Consider the following 14,149-nt stretch of genomic DNA (forward strand, 5'->3'; position numbering starts at 1 on the left):
ATATATATAACCTAATGGATCAAACTCCATTAGCCCACTAACTCCATAAATGATATAGAAAAAAAAAATTATGAAACCATCACTCCCAAAAGATTTCCAGTGAAAATGAAGGGTTGGATTTAAAGAAGTCAATAATTCTCAGAATTAAGACGAACCCAATTGAAATCAGCCAAGAAGAATTAAACCCACTTGGAAAGAAACAAACTTGTCGAGGCAAAACAATAAAACTCTTAACCCTTCTTCGAGAGAGCAACCGATAGTTCTGATGATAGCAGCCGTGAGATATGAACGGGTGATGATGGACATCTGCTTGTACCATTCTTCCACGGCTTGAGCCATAATCAAGATTGTTTATTATCACAACAATCGATGCGATTTCTTCTTCTTCTTAGGGTTGCAGAAGGCGAATATACCGGTCACCGGGGGTCTTGAATTTTGGAAGGCCGGTTTAGAGTCTCATCGGACGAGGAACCATATGAAAGTGAAAGCGAGTCTTATATGAAAATGAACACCTTCCCTCCATTTCCTTCAGCATATCTACGCATCTAAGATATGCCATTGAGACAATACATCAAACACCTTCCCTACATTTCCTACCCCAAATCCCTTCCTTCCCCTCGCTCTCTCTCCTCCCTTTGTACTCCACGCAGACCACAACTACAACAAACCCAAGACCCGTACACCCTCCTCAAAGAAGACCCAATCGATATATGCTCGTCAATCTGGGTCAAGTCCTTCGCTTCTCCACCAGCAGCCACCTTCCCCAACCTCACCGGCTTCCTTTCGAAGCTTGACCTTTGGGTGCTCGCCTACCAGCGATGCTGCGCCCACTTCACCTCCACTTTCCCTTCCCGCAGCTCCGTACACTCCAGCACCCTCGTCTCCCTCCTCACCCTCCGTGATGCCATTCTGAAGAATCGTTTCAAGTGGAATGACCGTGCTCACCTGCTCGTCCGAAGCCCGAATGACACGGCTCTCACAAGGATTATCTCCAAGCGCAGGCTTGAGGCAATGCTCCAATCCGATGAGCAATTGTTTCAGGACCGTGTTGTTCAGGAGGTACTCTTGATGGTGCTAGAGCCTGTCTTTGAAGCACGGTTTTCAAAGAAATCACACGCATTCAGGCCTGGGAGGAATCCACATACGGTGATTAGGAATATAAGGAGTAATTTTGCGGGGTATCTATGGTTCCTAAGAGGTGATTTGAGCGAGATTCTTGACAATGTGGATGCCGAAGTAGTTATGGATTGTGTAGAAAAGGTTGTTAAAGATAAGAAAGTGTTAAGCTTGATAAATTCGGGGCTTACAGTGCCCCGTAAGAATCGATTGGGAAGGGATAAAGAAGAAGAGGCTGATGGAAAAAAGAAGAAAAGGAAGGGCTCTAAGAAGAAGAAGATTTTGAATGAGAATGAACCGAAACCTGACCCTTATTGGTTGAGGAGCTTCTTTAATTTCGCTCCTGAGGAGGCTGCAATGGTACCCAACTATGGTTATTGTGGGATATTGAGTCCGTTATTAGCTAATGTGTGTCTTAATGAATTGGATCAAATGATGGAGGGGAAGATAGTTGAGTTCTTTAGGCCTAATAAGAACGATTCAATATGGAAAGATTCCATTGATGATGGATGTCATAACCCTTCTTGGCCTGAGTTTGTTCCATCAAGTGGGAGAGAGAAGACACGAAAAATGGATTACATTCGTTATGGTGGTCATTTCTTGATTGGTATTCGAGGGCCAAGGGAGGATGCAGTGGCAGTACGTAGGGAAATAATTCAGTTTTGTGAGAGTAAATATGGGATAAGGTTGGATAACTCCAAAGTAGAGATTGAACACATAAGTAGGGGGATTCAGTTCCTGGATCATATAATTTGCCGCAGGGTGATACATCCTACTCTTCGCTACACATCAAGTGGAGGTTCCATTGTGAGTGAAAAGGGTGTGGGAACTTTGCTTTCTGTCACCGCTTGCTTGCAGCAATGTATCCGCCAGTTCCGGCGGCTTGAGCTTGTTAAAGGTGACAAGGACCCTGAGCCTTTGCCTTGTAATCCAATGCTTTACTCAAGTCAAGCTCATACAAATTCCCAAATGAATAAGTTTCTTGAGACTATGGCTGATTGGTATAGATATGCTGATAATCGCAAGAAAGTTGTTGGGTTTTGTGCTTATGTGATTCGTAGCTCTCTGGCCAAACTGTATGCGGCAAGATATAGATTAAAATCTCGTGCTAAGGTTTATAGCATTGCTTCGCGTAATCTTAGCCATCCTCTGAGAGAGAGTAGCAACAACTCTGCTCCAGAGTATTCTGATCTCTTGAGGATGGGGCTGGTTGATGCAATTGAAGGAGTTCAATTCTCACATATGTCTTTGATTCCATCATGTGATTACACTCCCTTATCTCGGAACTGGGTTCCATATCATGAACTGGTGTTGCGGGAGTATATTAGATTGCAAGATCCAAAATTCTTTTGTACCTTAAATAGATCAATAAAACAGCAAGGTCCGAGTACTCCTCAAGATGAGATATCTGAGATTTTATGGAACTGTAAGACACTTGGCATTCGGAGCTACCTGTCGAACTTTCATAAGGAAACAAATGACCCTTCAGCAGAAATGAAGGTGACACTGTAAAGTATGATGTGGAATCAACCAAGTGATTTGATACTTCGAGTGGAACTCTGTAGATGTTTAAAATTGGTGCAAATGTTACTTCTCTGTATTTGATATTTGATGACATATATTTGAAGTGATGGTTGGGATCGCATACATGTATTTGTTATCTAGAAAGCTGCAGGTATGTGGCATTATTACACTGTTTTCTCTTTCTGAGACATAGCTGCTCTTTTAGACATAGGTTTACAGTTTACTTTCATTGATATACTTTTGATTAACACTCAAAAGCATGTTGTTTTATCTGCTGTTGATTCTGATGCCTCGCTTGACGTTTTGGATCATCCAATTTTTAACTTTATCTACTAATGGTATTGCATTAAGCTTGAATAATTGAAAAACATGTTTCTTTTAGATCTGCTTTCTTACTGATTATGGAAGTTCTCTTGCTCATCTGACAGCTTGTTGAGATCCTACCTTCAGCCTTGTCCTTTACATTCTGCGCAAGTTGCCTCCAAAGAGAATTTCATCTATTTGATGTTTAAAACAAATGATTTGGTTATGAAAGTTTAGGTGCCATTGAAGGTGTTGAAGACAAGGAGAAACTTAAAACGTATTCGGATGTCTTATTCTAGTCTAGCTCTGTGCTGGTAATTTTTACCAGTTGCATGTTGTGAAGCTGATTTCATCTTGTTGAAGAGGAGATGATTAAATTGATTTCTTCATGATTCTTGTGCTTTAAAGATCTGTCTTGTTGTAGAGGAGATAATTAAATTGATCTCTTCATGGATCTTGCGATTTAAAGAATCTGTTCGCAGATGGGACGTATGCAGGTTGTTTGATGAAGTCCTTGGTAGAAGGAAATTTTTGTGTTTGTCATTTAGGAAATTGACACTGGTTGATACTGAAATGTATTTTGGATGCGTTTTAGTCCTGTAATTAGGACTCAGGTGGAGGTGGTATGCCATTCTACACAACGTTGAACCTGTCTAATGGTGTATGTAGCTGACTTTGCTTTCTGCTTCGAGTTTACTAATTTTCTTTTCTTTTCTTTTCTTTTTTGTAGTCAGAACATTATGTATGGTAATCTTTCAGCAATATAGTATTTGTAACCCCTCTGCATTGAGCTTTGCCATAAAATGAGAGGACGCAGTTGTTTTAGCCATCTAAATTGATGAGCTTTTCCTTAATGGGCGAAGGTTTGACCTAGTATGCAGACTCTGCACCAGTAAAGCAACTGCCATAGTGCAAGTTAGTGCTGGTTAGCAAGCATTGCAGTGGTTATGCTACTGTATAGTGTGTACCATTGAACATTGCTTTGGTACTCGCGGGTGGATATCTTTCTTCAATTACAATATATCAAACCAATATGGTCTCAAAGAACCAACAACAGGGGGAGTCCTAAAGGTTTGGCAGAGCATCAATGAGTCCTAAGGCAAGACTGCTGTCATTGTTAGAGGTAGAATTGGTGGCAGCTCCAGATGCAGAATTTTAGCCCGTGGTGCTGAAGCTCCAATTTGAGAGATCCAAACAAGGTAACCCTAAAGATAAAATTAATTATGTACCTAAGTTTTCACGTCGAATGGTGATCACAAATCACAATTTGGCTGCTCCTGAACTTACACAAAACATTGGCTGTATAATTATCCAAGAGTTTGAAAAAACAATACATTTTCATGTATCTATCCTAGCCAAAATACCATCTATTGACAAATTATAAAACTTCATCTCCAAGTCTCACGGCTATTTGTGCTATAGAAACTTGATATGACATGGTAAGACCACATAGGAAAACCAATTGGCGCGTCCAGGTAGACTATCAATCATTTCCACCACTGTTTCCAAGCTTGAACTAATAAAACCAGAATCAACACTTCCTAATCCACCCTTACTAGTCAGAAAAATCTAAACTAGTCTTGGTGAACTTCCTCGACTGCAGGGGGCGCAAATCTCATGTTTGCAGGCCGCGCTACTACGACATCCTCGTCAGCAAACAGTGCTTTAATGAATGATGGAGTTCGTAGGGGACGACGACCAGTCATTAGTGGGTAAACAACTTCAAGAAAATAGTAGGCATGACCAGCTATCATTCCCTGAACCACAAAACACATGCAGATTTTAGACAACATGCGAAGAAGGTGAACATATTAATGACATCGGATGCAAAAATACATACAGAGCAATATTAACAGGGAGTCCTACCTAACAGACGGACCGCCTCCAAAACCCAGATTATATGTACAAACAACACACACAAATTGAATAAGTAAATCTGGTGTGCATTCTAGCTTTTCTCATAATGACAGGCAATCATTTAGATGAGCGGAAAATAAGAGATCTACATGAATATATGATGCGTACATATTAAACTCCAGAAACTACACTAGGGTTCTGAAAAAGTTCTTATCAGGTTGTAGAAAGGTATAGACTTGGGTTATGTCTATGAGACTTAGAGCACAACTCTCCTGGAAAAAATGAACTTACCAAGCTCCAATAACCCTAAACCCAATATTTCCAACGGGATAAAAATACAATAGGCTATAATTTTGCTCTCCAGCATGTATGATGTTAAGCTTGTGCACAAAATCTATGTATAAACAAGGATTTACAAACATAATTTGCTATATTCCTCCCGAAAGGGGATTTAAGAAAAGAAAACTTACCAGTAAGTCCACCCACGCACTGGCACCAACAAGAACAGAAAAACCAAGAAGCACCTACCCAAAACAGGAGAACCAGTTAACTTCTGAGGCAAATAGGGTGAAAGAGACAAAAGATAAAAGCGATAATTAGAGGTGCCTCGGATGGAAATTTGGCAAGAACTTAAAATTTGATCCAATCAGCTTTGGGACAAAAATGACAAAAGTGAATCCAAAAATATTGATACAGAAAAACAACGATACAAAGAATAAGCTTACTCACCCAAGGAAGGTACGCAGCTGTGAAGGTAAAGAGGCCCAAGAAACTCATATGAATATACGGATTTTGTTTGCTCCAGACATAAACCTGTAACAGAGTCGGAAATTAAAAAGCTTCTCAAAATACATGCTGAAAACACAACCAAAAAATATAGTATTTGACACTTTTGAGTAGCACAGACTAACCATCATAAATGTGAGTGAGTTACTAAGGAATATAATTTTCGCAAACGATTCCGACAGGTAAGGTATCATCCCTCCCAGAAGCACGATGCCAGTTAAAACAGTTGCGCCAAAGAGAAGCATGTAAAAGAAATCTGCAGTTCTTCCCCTGAAGGAATTCTCTTCAAGAAGCTTGCAGTATCGAGCAAGAAAAAACATGTGAAACAAGAAGTCCAAATCTGGCATTAAAAAGAAATTAGATGTGAGAGAAAACAAATATTGATGAAAAGGAATCAACATCAATTGCAATGAAGTAATTAACACTAACACTTGCATAATAATGGACAATAAACATAACTATTAGAATACAGGTATATTCACGCGCTCTCTTGCGTGCTTCGTGCTTGTACGTTGAACCCCCAATTCTTGTTAGAGCTTAACGGTAACCATTAAATGTCAAACAAGTTGGCAAATGCATTCGTTATTTAGGGTTTGGAGGAAAAAACAAGTGTAGGTTGAACACCCAATGCGTTTGTGCATGCATGCTGGATATGTATATGTTATTTATTACACGTCAGATAAATGCATTTTCTATTATTTATTTATCCTTCTCTTCCTTCTTTTTTTCACTTCCGCAATGGGGTGTTTGGCACCTTTTCATAAGTTTGAGCTTCAAGCTAGGTAATTTCATAATTAGGGGAAGAGATTGTGTATTTAAATATTATGAGTCCACATACATATTGAGGACAATGAACCAAAAGTATTGCAATGGTGAAATTTATGTTCTCATCTTTCTTTTGCTAGAACGAAGCCATAGAAATTCACTGATATCGTATCCTTGCAGATTCACCACCCATATTGAGAGAGATTTTTGAACTCTAAATATTAATGGTGTCACTATGAAACTATGATGACTTACATTTTTTTAAAGGTTAACCAACTCTTGTGCAGAAGGCTCCCACAGTGGGCGTGGGCAGGGTCAGGGACGGACAGGATATACGCAATCTTACCCCCATGTAATATGTGGAGAGGTTGTTTCCAAGAATTGAATATGTAACCTCTAAGTTGCATCCTTAAACTATACCACTGAGTTCTTATGGCCCTGAAAAACCGAATGACAATTTCCTTCCATATCCAAGCAACTTATCCACATATGTGATACTCAACAAGCTCCACCAAAATAACCCACATCAACATCTAATAAAAATACTCTACAATTGAATACATAGGTGTACATATTATGCGCATTATCATAAAACCAAAAGTACCCTAGAGAAAAATGGTTGGACAATCGAGAAGCAAATGAAACGCATCATACAAGAAGCAGCCATTCTCCACAATGAAGAGACCATGAAGCACAAACTCAACAAAAGCTTAGACTTACCCATCTTGCGGAAGTACAAAAAATTGGTGACGAGGCGCCAGATCTCGTACTGCTTGACGACCAGTTTAGGGTTCAAGTACAGATGATAAGGAGATATTATCTGCATACATGTGAATGCCAAAAAAATTAAGAATTTAAGAGAACCAAAATTAAAAGTTCTCATCCATCTTTTAGTGTCCAAAAAATGGACAAAGAAACATGTATACACCCAAAAAATCCCAAATACTGAAGCACTGCGAAGCTTTTGTTCGTAAATCCGAAGATAGGAATTGGTGCGTTAAATTCAAAAAGATTAGATATTAAAATGCTATAACCTAACGGATCAAACCCCATTAGCCCACTTACTCCATAAATGACATCCAAAAAAATTGAAACCATCACTCCCCGAAAGATTTCCAGTAAAAATTTACGGGTTGGATTTAAAGAAGTCAATAATTCTCAGAATTAAGACAAACCCAGTTGAAATCAGCCAAAAAGAATAGAACCCATTGGGAAAGAAACAAACTTCTCGAGGCAAACCAATAAAACTCTTAACCCTTCATAAAGAATCAGGCGAACACGTACCCCCAAATAGAACCAAAATCCAGAACCAGATAAACAAAACGTAAAAACAGAATAAAAATAGAAGCATACATCGAGAGAGCAACCGATAGTCGTGACGACAGCAGCCGTGAGATATGAACGGGTGATGATGGGCATCTGCTTGTACCATTCTTCCACAGCTTGAGCCATAATCAAGATTGTTGATTTTATCTTCTCTGAATCACAACAACCGATGCGATTTCTTCTTCTTCTTCTTAGGGTTGCAAAAGACTAATATACCGGTGACCGGGGTTTTGATTTTTGAAGATCAAGTCAGAATCTCATCGGACGAGGACGGAGGAACCGAATGAAAGTGAAATCCAGTTTTATATGAATGTGAACAGCTGTGAATTCGTATTAGTGTTTTTGGAATCTATCGTGAAATGATAAAACAAAGACCAATCAGCAAACGCGTGCAGCTCACTTACCAACCATTTGTTTTTCAGGTTCAGATAGGAAAATACCGCCGTCTAGAGTATCTCTCTCTTTCCTTTCTTTTTTTCATCCTTACTTTGATAATACACCGTTAAAAAAATAGACAAATAAGCATACGTTTTTAATCAAATGGTAAGTGGATAACCTTTGAGAGATTCCGAATTGGAGTCTCTCAAAGGTTAGCATGCATAGAACGTTTGAATAGATGGTCTCGTCAAATGGATTGTGATTAGGAACCTTTTCGACAACATTTTTAATCATTTTCTTCTTATGGTGTTGTTGTGTTTGGATATCTGAACCTTTTTATCGTTGTTTTAGTCATTTTCTTTTATAGCCTGAATTCTGTCTCTTTTATAAAAAAAAGAAGAAGTGGATAACCTAAAATAATCATTTTGGTATATGTGGCAATATAGAACTTATATTATATAGGAAAAATCATAACTTGATTTTGCTTACCAAACCCTAACCTTTTGATTCACACACTTGAGCCATTAATTTGAGTGATAAAAATGGTGTATATCATTGGATGATCGAAACTCTCTCTCCCATACAAATAAATAAATAAAACCTTTTGATTCATACATTAAATTCACGTTTATAAATTTGTAATAAGTTGCAGTACTCCAACATACAACCTGTGATGACACTTGGGCATTACCTACCAAGATGTATTTGTCAACTATGTGGTGTTGTTCAAGATTCATGATTCATCACATGAAAACAAGTATAAAATTATACCTTAGTTGCATTCTCAATATTTGTTAAAGATAAGAAAGTATTAAGCTTGATAAATTTGAGGCTTACAACGCCCCGTAAGAATCGGTTGGGGAGGTGTAGATTCGAAAGTCTACAATCAATGAAATATCGAACAAGGTTTTCGACAACCCTGCAAGATCGCACGAGATGTAGACCGTGAAGCTTAGACACCGATGTGGTGTAGGCCGAGGAAGCTCCGACGTTCAAGTTAATTACTAATGGGAGTAATTTGTAGTGAAAGAAGTGAAAGACTTTTAGAGAGAGGGAGAGATATACCTTGAATAGTTGAGAGCGTTAATGAGAATGCAAAACAACAAGATGATTACAAAACAACAGAAGATGATTATATTATTTCAGTTCGGAATTACTCATTGATAATTTCTAATTACGTTATTGTGATCATATTTATAAATTGATTTAAGCGTTGTCATGGCTCTCGCAATGAAAGAGAGAAAAAAAGTGAATCTGATAAATATGAGAGAGAAAAGTAAAGAAGCTCAGCTTTTTCGAAACGTGAATCTAGGTAAGTCTACTTTTCTTTAGGGCTGGGCAAGGGTCGGGTTGGTTGGTTATCGGTCAAATATCAGCCCGACCCGACCCGACCCGACCTGACCAACCGACTATTCCATATATGTAAAACCATTATCGGCAAGACCTTTTTGGGTCGGGTGAGTCCCATACCAATCTTTAAATAATTTTATAAAACAAAAAAATTTAGATGTAAAGCTGATTCCTAATTCTAGAATCATTCCATATACGTTGAAATCTGAATTGTTAATTGCTCCTGCAAAATGCAAATTCCAAAATCCAAAGTAAAACATTCTAAACAGAACTCCATATAGGCACATATAATTCCTGCAAAGCAAATGTTCAAATCCCTAAGTAAAAAATTGGCAGAAACAAAATCATTTAGAGTAATAGAGATGAGAAATTGAGAATTACCTGAGTGGCTGAGTTGACTAGACAGTAGAGAGAAGATCAGTAGGAGTTGCGAGACTGAAGTGAGTTATTAGTCGAAGTTTCAAAGTCTCAAACAATAGTTGAGTCGTCTGAGACGCTAAGAGCCTGACTGCCTGAGACTGAGTCATTGAGTGGCTGAGGTTTGAGACTGAGGGGACCGGTGGTGAAGGAAATCGTGAAAATTAAAAAGGAAGCTGTCAACGAACTCAACAAAGAACAAAGTCAAGTAGTCAACAAACCCTATAATCTAATCATGAAACGGTGAAAGGGAAAGTACGAAACGGTGACAGTTAGAAAGTCATGCCAAATCAATCAATTCTTGGGCTTGAATTTTCGCACAAGATGTGAAGGTGAGCCCAGTGAGAGTTTTAAATACTTTAATTGTTGGGCCATTTTTGGGCTATTGGCCCATTTTCATAAAATTATCGGCCAACCGACATTTAGGTATTATAGGAACTATCAACCGACCCACATATGCATGGATCCGTTGCCATTATCGGCCCGACTGTTATGGGTCAATTGATGGTAGATACCAATCGGTCGATAATACCGATCCAATCACAACCCTACTTTTCTTACATGAAGAAGACAGTTGAGAGAGAAATTTCTCTGCATATGTAAATGTCTATTTCTTATGTGGGATTAATACTAATTCTTAAATGCCTATATATCTATGTGGCAAATGTATGTACACTTATGGACATTTAGTGTTTTCGTTTCATATGAGACTAAGTTAACAGAAAAATAAAGCCCAGTGACTTAAGACAAAGATAATTATTGTCTAGTGATCAAAACTAAAATATTAACAAAATCCACCTAGGTTTTCTACATTATTATTTATTTTTGAAATACCGTTGAGAAATATATTTCTCAATGAAATTGAATATTGGAGATACATATGTCTAATCCAATTAATTGTCAATCAAACAACCTCTTAATAGATAATTATTTATTAAATCGAGGCATTACATCACTGAATTTAGTTATATATGATCATCATCATCATCATATATATATATGATATGATAAAAATTTTGAATGGGGCCAGGAGATATTTTGTTTAATTATATTCATTACTTTATATGGCAAGTTGCAAAAAATTTTTTTTAATTGGATTAATTAATTATACCAAACCCAATTGCAGCCCGCAATTGGGTGGTGGTCCACAATTGCGCCCGCCCACTTGATTCGTCATTTTCAAGGAGCAGGAGATTCAGATTCTGCCACAAAAAATATCTAACCCACCACAAGTACTGGAAGACAGTTTGGATTCTAATTATACAAAACCAATCATGGGATGAACTAACAACTGAATCTTCATTCAAATCTGGGATCTAACTGTGTACAAAAATTCAAGCAAAATCATTTGGAAGGCTTAGGATCAGAAAGCTTGCCCTTATAATTCTTGGAGTGTGTTCAACCAATAGAAACTATACTGAAATTGAACTTTCCGTTCATAAAGAACTGAACTTAATATCCACAAATAAAGCAAATGACCTTCCATAATAATGGCCTTGAATTCAATACATTCAACAAATACTTTCACCAAGCAGACTAATAAGAAGAGTCCAAATCTAGCACACCCCACCAATGATTACAATGCCACAAACTACCAAATCTTTTAATCTTTAGTACCTAAAATGACTAATCATGTTAATATTCAAGCAGCTCTAGCAATAACTTCCAGGCTTTCTGGGATATCTGCAGGGTCAATATAGAACCCCTTCCTCAAAGATATTATTGGTACAGTCACTGTCAACACTCCATCTTCATACCCAGCTGATATTCCATTGATATCGATCCTACCCGGAAGCCGAAACTTTCTCAGGAAGCTCTTAGCAGGCTGTGATGATTCATCTATGGCCTCCGTTCGGATTATCAGGTACCTTGAGTCCTCAACCTCAACCTTTATCTCCTCTTTTCTCACACCTAACATTCATGAAAACAAGAGCATGATGAGAAAATTGGAAGGAAAGGGAAATATTAAGTAGAAGGATGATTACCTGGTAGGTCAGCAGAGTAAATGTGAGACTCTGGAGTTTGGGTATAGTGAACATAGTTTTCTGGGATGATTGGGGAGGAGAAGAGGTGAGGAGAGGTGAGGATGTATGGCAATGGAAAGGGTTGATACTGGAAATCCATTGCTCTCTATGGAGATGGAGATGGAGATGGAGATGGAGAGTCGATTGGCCTTTTATAGGCCAACTTGCCAAGTTGGGGTTCAAGAAGCTATGGAGATGGAGGGTGCTTTTGGTATTTAGATACTTTATAAAAATAATTTATGTCAAAACCAATATGAGGTGCTTATAGTTGGAAAAAGGAGTTTATATTTATTAAAATACCCACCAACGGTTGTTACTTGTAGGAGGATGTGACGTAGAATAATGTTTACTAGTGTAGAAAATGCATCAGATATGAGAATGGCCACATGGACTCACCAGAGCTTTGGAATTTTGGAGCTGGAACGTAGTTGGATATTAATGACTTTAGAGGAAATGATGCATGTGAGCTTATTAAAAGAGTTGATGGTGTGTAACAAGAAAATTTCATCTTTGCAAGCCAAGAAGATATTTGGGTACAAAATGTATCAGATAGGAGGATGTCGTATTGGCTCAATAAAGCTTTTACACATTGAGTAAAAAATAAGTAACATTTGCCTACAGATGAACAGCATTGTAGCTTTTATCAGAATGAAGGTAAATCATAAAATGAAATGATAAAGAAAGCTTACTTGCAGGAGAACAAGTACACAGCACTTGAAAGAAAAGCCAAAACCGCCCTCACAGCAGTATCTCGGTGTGACTCACCTTTAACTGAATTCATCATCAGGAAAGCTTAATTACGGCAGGTAAGCATGACTACACGCTTAGCTTCACTGTTCTGACTCCAAGTTTTAAAATTATGTATTTACTCCAAGCACAAAACCATTGCTTATATGAAGGGAGATGGCTAGATGCACCATTAGTCCTCACAGGAGACAGAAATGGATTCGGTGTCACTGGATGAGTGATATGCAATCCGGCACTGGGATGAACCTGCTTCGCATTGGCCAATGAAATTTCAGACTGATCCGTGAAGAAGGCTGGAGCGCCAATGGATTTGATCAAATCAAGAGCTCCGCCCCAGATTGTGTAGCTATCCAATCTGCTGTTGAGAGCAACTATAATGTGGGGAGATGGCTAATAGGTGCCTTCAGTCAGAAAATGACCTATTTCTGCAAAGGCTAGCATCCAATCCAACTCTCCTTCAGGTCTTAAGTAGCGAATAACAACCTCCTTCCCTTTAAGTAAAAGGTTCTTTGAACTGATACTGAGAGCTGTTAAAATGTAGTACACTGTTAATGGGTGGGAAAGAATGTCAGCTACGGGACTTGATAATGGCAGTGACAGCAGGTTATAATACTCTGACCGACCAGAAAGAAGGATTGGGCTTGAGATCCCATCTCTTGGTTGATCGTGAAAAGGGGAATCGCTAGGCTTTTCTCCATTATCTAGCCCACCCCATGAATCCCTCAACCCGCCTTTAACAGGAAGAAGATCAAATGGACAGTGAGAATAGCAATTACACTTTCTCCTCCACATGCCTTTCTGATGGATTCCAAACAATTCAAGCCATTTGCAAGGTTGGTCAGCAGAGCATGGGAACACAAAGATTTTTCATTGCCAGTTCTTCTCTGTCCATCATAGCCTTGTAAACCCCACACATGCTTTTATGTGTTCTTTAGTGCTGCTTTTGGCATTGAGAACCACAGTAAACCACTGCTCGACACCGCCCACAACAAAGAGACTGTTCTCCTTGAACTTCTCTCTCACACATTGCACACTGTTTCAAGCCACCATTTAAGCTTATTTTGACATCAACAAAGAACTCTTCCTTCAGGAGTTCTGCATACTTGGTAGGTGTTGAGCTTGTCTTTTCCTCATAAGCCTGGCCTGGTGGATGTGTAACTGTAACTGCAACAAGGTCATAAACCTTTGACCATTCTTGAGGCCACTGAACATCAACTGTCTCAATAAATGGATCGAAACAGATCAACCTTCACCATTTTGAGCCACCTTCTTTATCTACCTGAAGCAGAGGGTGCACCAGAGATATGTCACCCTCAAAAGCTCAGCATTGGCATCCGAATCGTCTCTCTTGGACCCGTCATCCTTTTAGCATCATTTTCACTCTGAAACATGTGAAATCCAACATCCCCACCATCCCCTCTGATAAACTGAACACATTGGAACAGTTGTTTCTTGCTTGACCAGTCTGAAATCTGAATCGTTGCCAATCCGGACACCAAAAAGATGCCCCGGACGTGACCTTTTCCAGGGATCAGTTCATATAGAGCTGCTGCAGC

At 38.8% G+C, this 14,149-nt stretch overlaps 3 protein-coding genes across 4 annotated transcripts; 1 reads left to right on the forward strand and 2 right to left on the reverse strand.

Annotated features, from left to right (window-relative positions):
- Positions 1-91: 91 nt before the first annotated feature.
- On the forward strand, positions 92-3,541 carry LOC119990002 (nuclear intron maturase 1, mitochondrial). 2 transcript variants are annotated; one of them, XM_038835803.1, is made up of 2 exons: positions 92-2,791; positions 3,069-3,541. In XM_038835803.1, exon 1 carries the CDS (start codon positions 553-555, stop codon positions 2,626-2,628), a length of 2,076 nt encoding a protein of 691 aa, XP_038691731.1. In that variant the 5' UTR covers positions 92-552; the 3' UTR covers positions 2,629-2,791; positions 3,069-3,541. The 2 variants fall into 2 exon arrangements, with proteins under 2 accessions (XP_038691731.1, XP_038691732.1); XM_038835804.1 differs by having other exon boundaries at positions 3,181-3,541.
- Positions 3,542-4,143: 602 nt separating this feature from the next.
- LOC119990004 (derlin-2.2) lies at positions 4,144-8,036 on the reverse strand. The gene is made up of 6 exons (XM_038835809.1): positions 7,705-8,036; positions 7,072-7,171; positions 5,712-5,926; positions 5,530-5,613; positions 5,271-5,324; positions 4,144-4,700 (listed from the first exon to the last, which is right to left on the reverse strand). The coding sequence occupies exons 1-6, from the start codon at positions 7,801-7,803 to the stop codon at positions 4,518-4,520; spliced, it is 735 nt and encodes a 244-aa protein (XP_038691737.1). The 5' UTR covers positions 7,804-8,036; the 3' UTR covers positions 4,144-4,517.
- Positions 8,037-11,240: 3,204 nt separating this feature from the next.
- On the reverse strand, positions 11,241-12,496 carry LOC119989004 (15.4 kDa class V heat shock protein). Its single transcript, XM_038834285.1, has 2 exons — positions 11,808-12,496; positions 11,241-11,733 (listed from the first exon to the last, which is right to left on the reverse strand). The coding sequence occupies exons 1-2, from the start codon at positions 11,944-11,946 to the stop codon at positions 11,465-11,467; spliced, it is 408 nt and encodes a 135-aa protein (XP_038690213.1). The 5' UTR covers positions 11,947-12,496; the 3' UTR covers positions 11,241-11,464.
- Between the last annotated feature and the right edge of the window lie 1,653 nt (positions 12,497-14,149).

This window comes from Tripterygium wilfordii, chromosome 21, assembly GCF_013401445.1.
Source record: "Tripterygium wilfordii isolate XIE 37 chromosome 21, ASM1340144v1, whole genome shotgun sequence".
NCBI lineage: Eukaryota > Viridiplantae > Streptophyta > Magnoliopsida > Celastrales > Celastraceae > Tripterygium > Tripterygium wilfordii.

Excerpts from the sequence above, each read along its gene's own strand:
- LOC119990004 (XM_038835809.1), bottom strand. The coding sequence starts at position 7,803 with ATGGCTCAAGCTGTGGAAGAATGGTACAAGCAGATGCCCATCATCACC. Across the intron at positions 5,927-7,071 it reads TTTGTACTTCCGCAAGATGG|ATTTGGACTTCTTGTTTCAC; the intron begins GTAAGTCTAAGC and ends TTTTAATGCCAG. Across the intron at positions 4,701-5,270 it reads GTGCGTGGGTGGACTTACTG|GGAATGATAGCTGGTCATGC; the intron begins GTAAGTTTTCTT and ends TTTGTGGTTCAG.
- LOC119989004 (XM_038834285.1), bottom strand. The coding sequence starts at position 11,946 with ATGGATTTCCAGTATCAACCCTTTCCATTGCCATACATCCTCACCTCT. Across the intron at positions 11,734-11,807 it reads TTACTCTGCTGACCTACCAG|GTGTGAGAAAAGAGGAGATA; the intron begins GTAATCATCCTT and ends CATGAATGTTAG.
- LOC119990002 (XM_038835803.1), top strand. The coding sequence starts at position 553 with ATGCCATTGAGACAATACATCAAACACCTTCCCTACATTTCCTACCCC.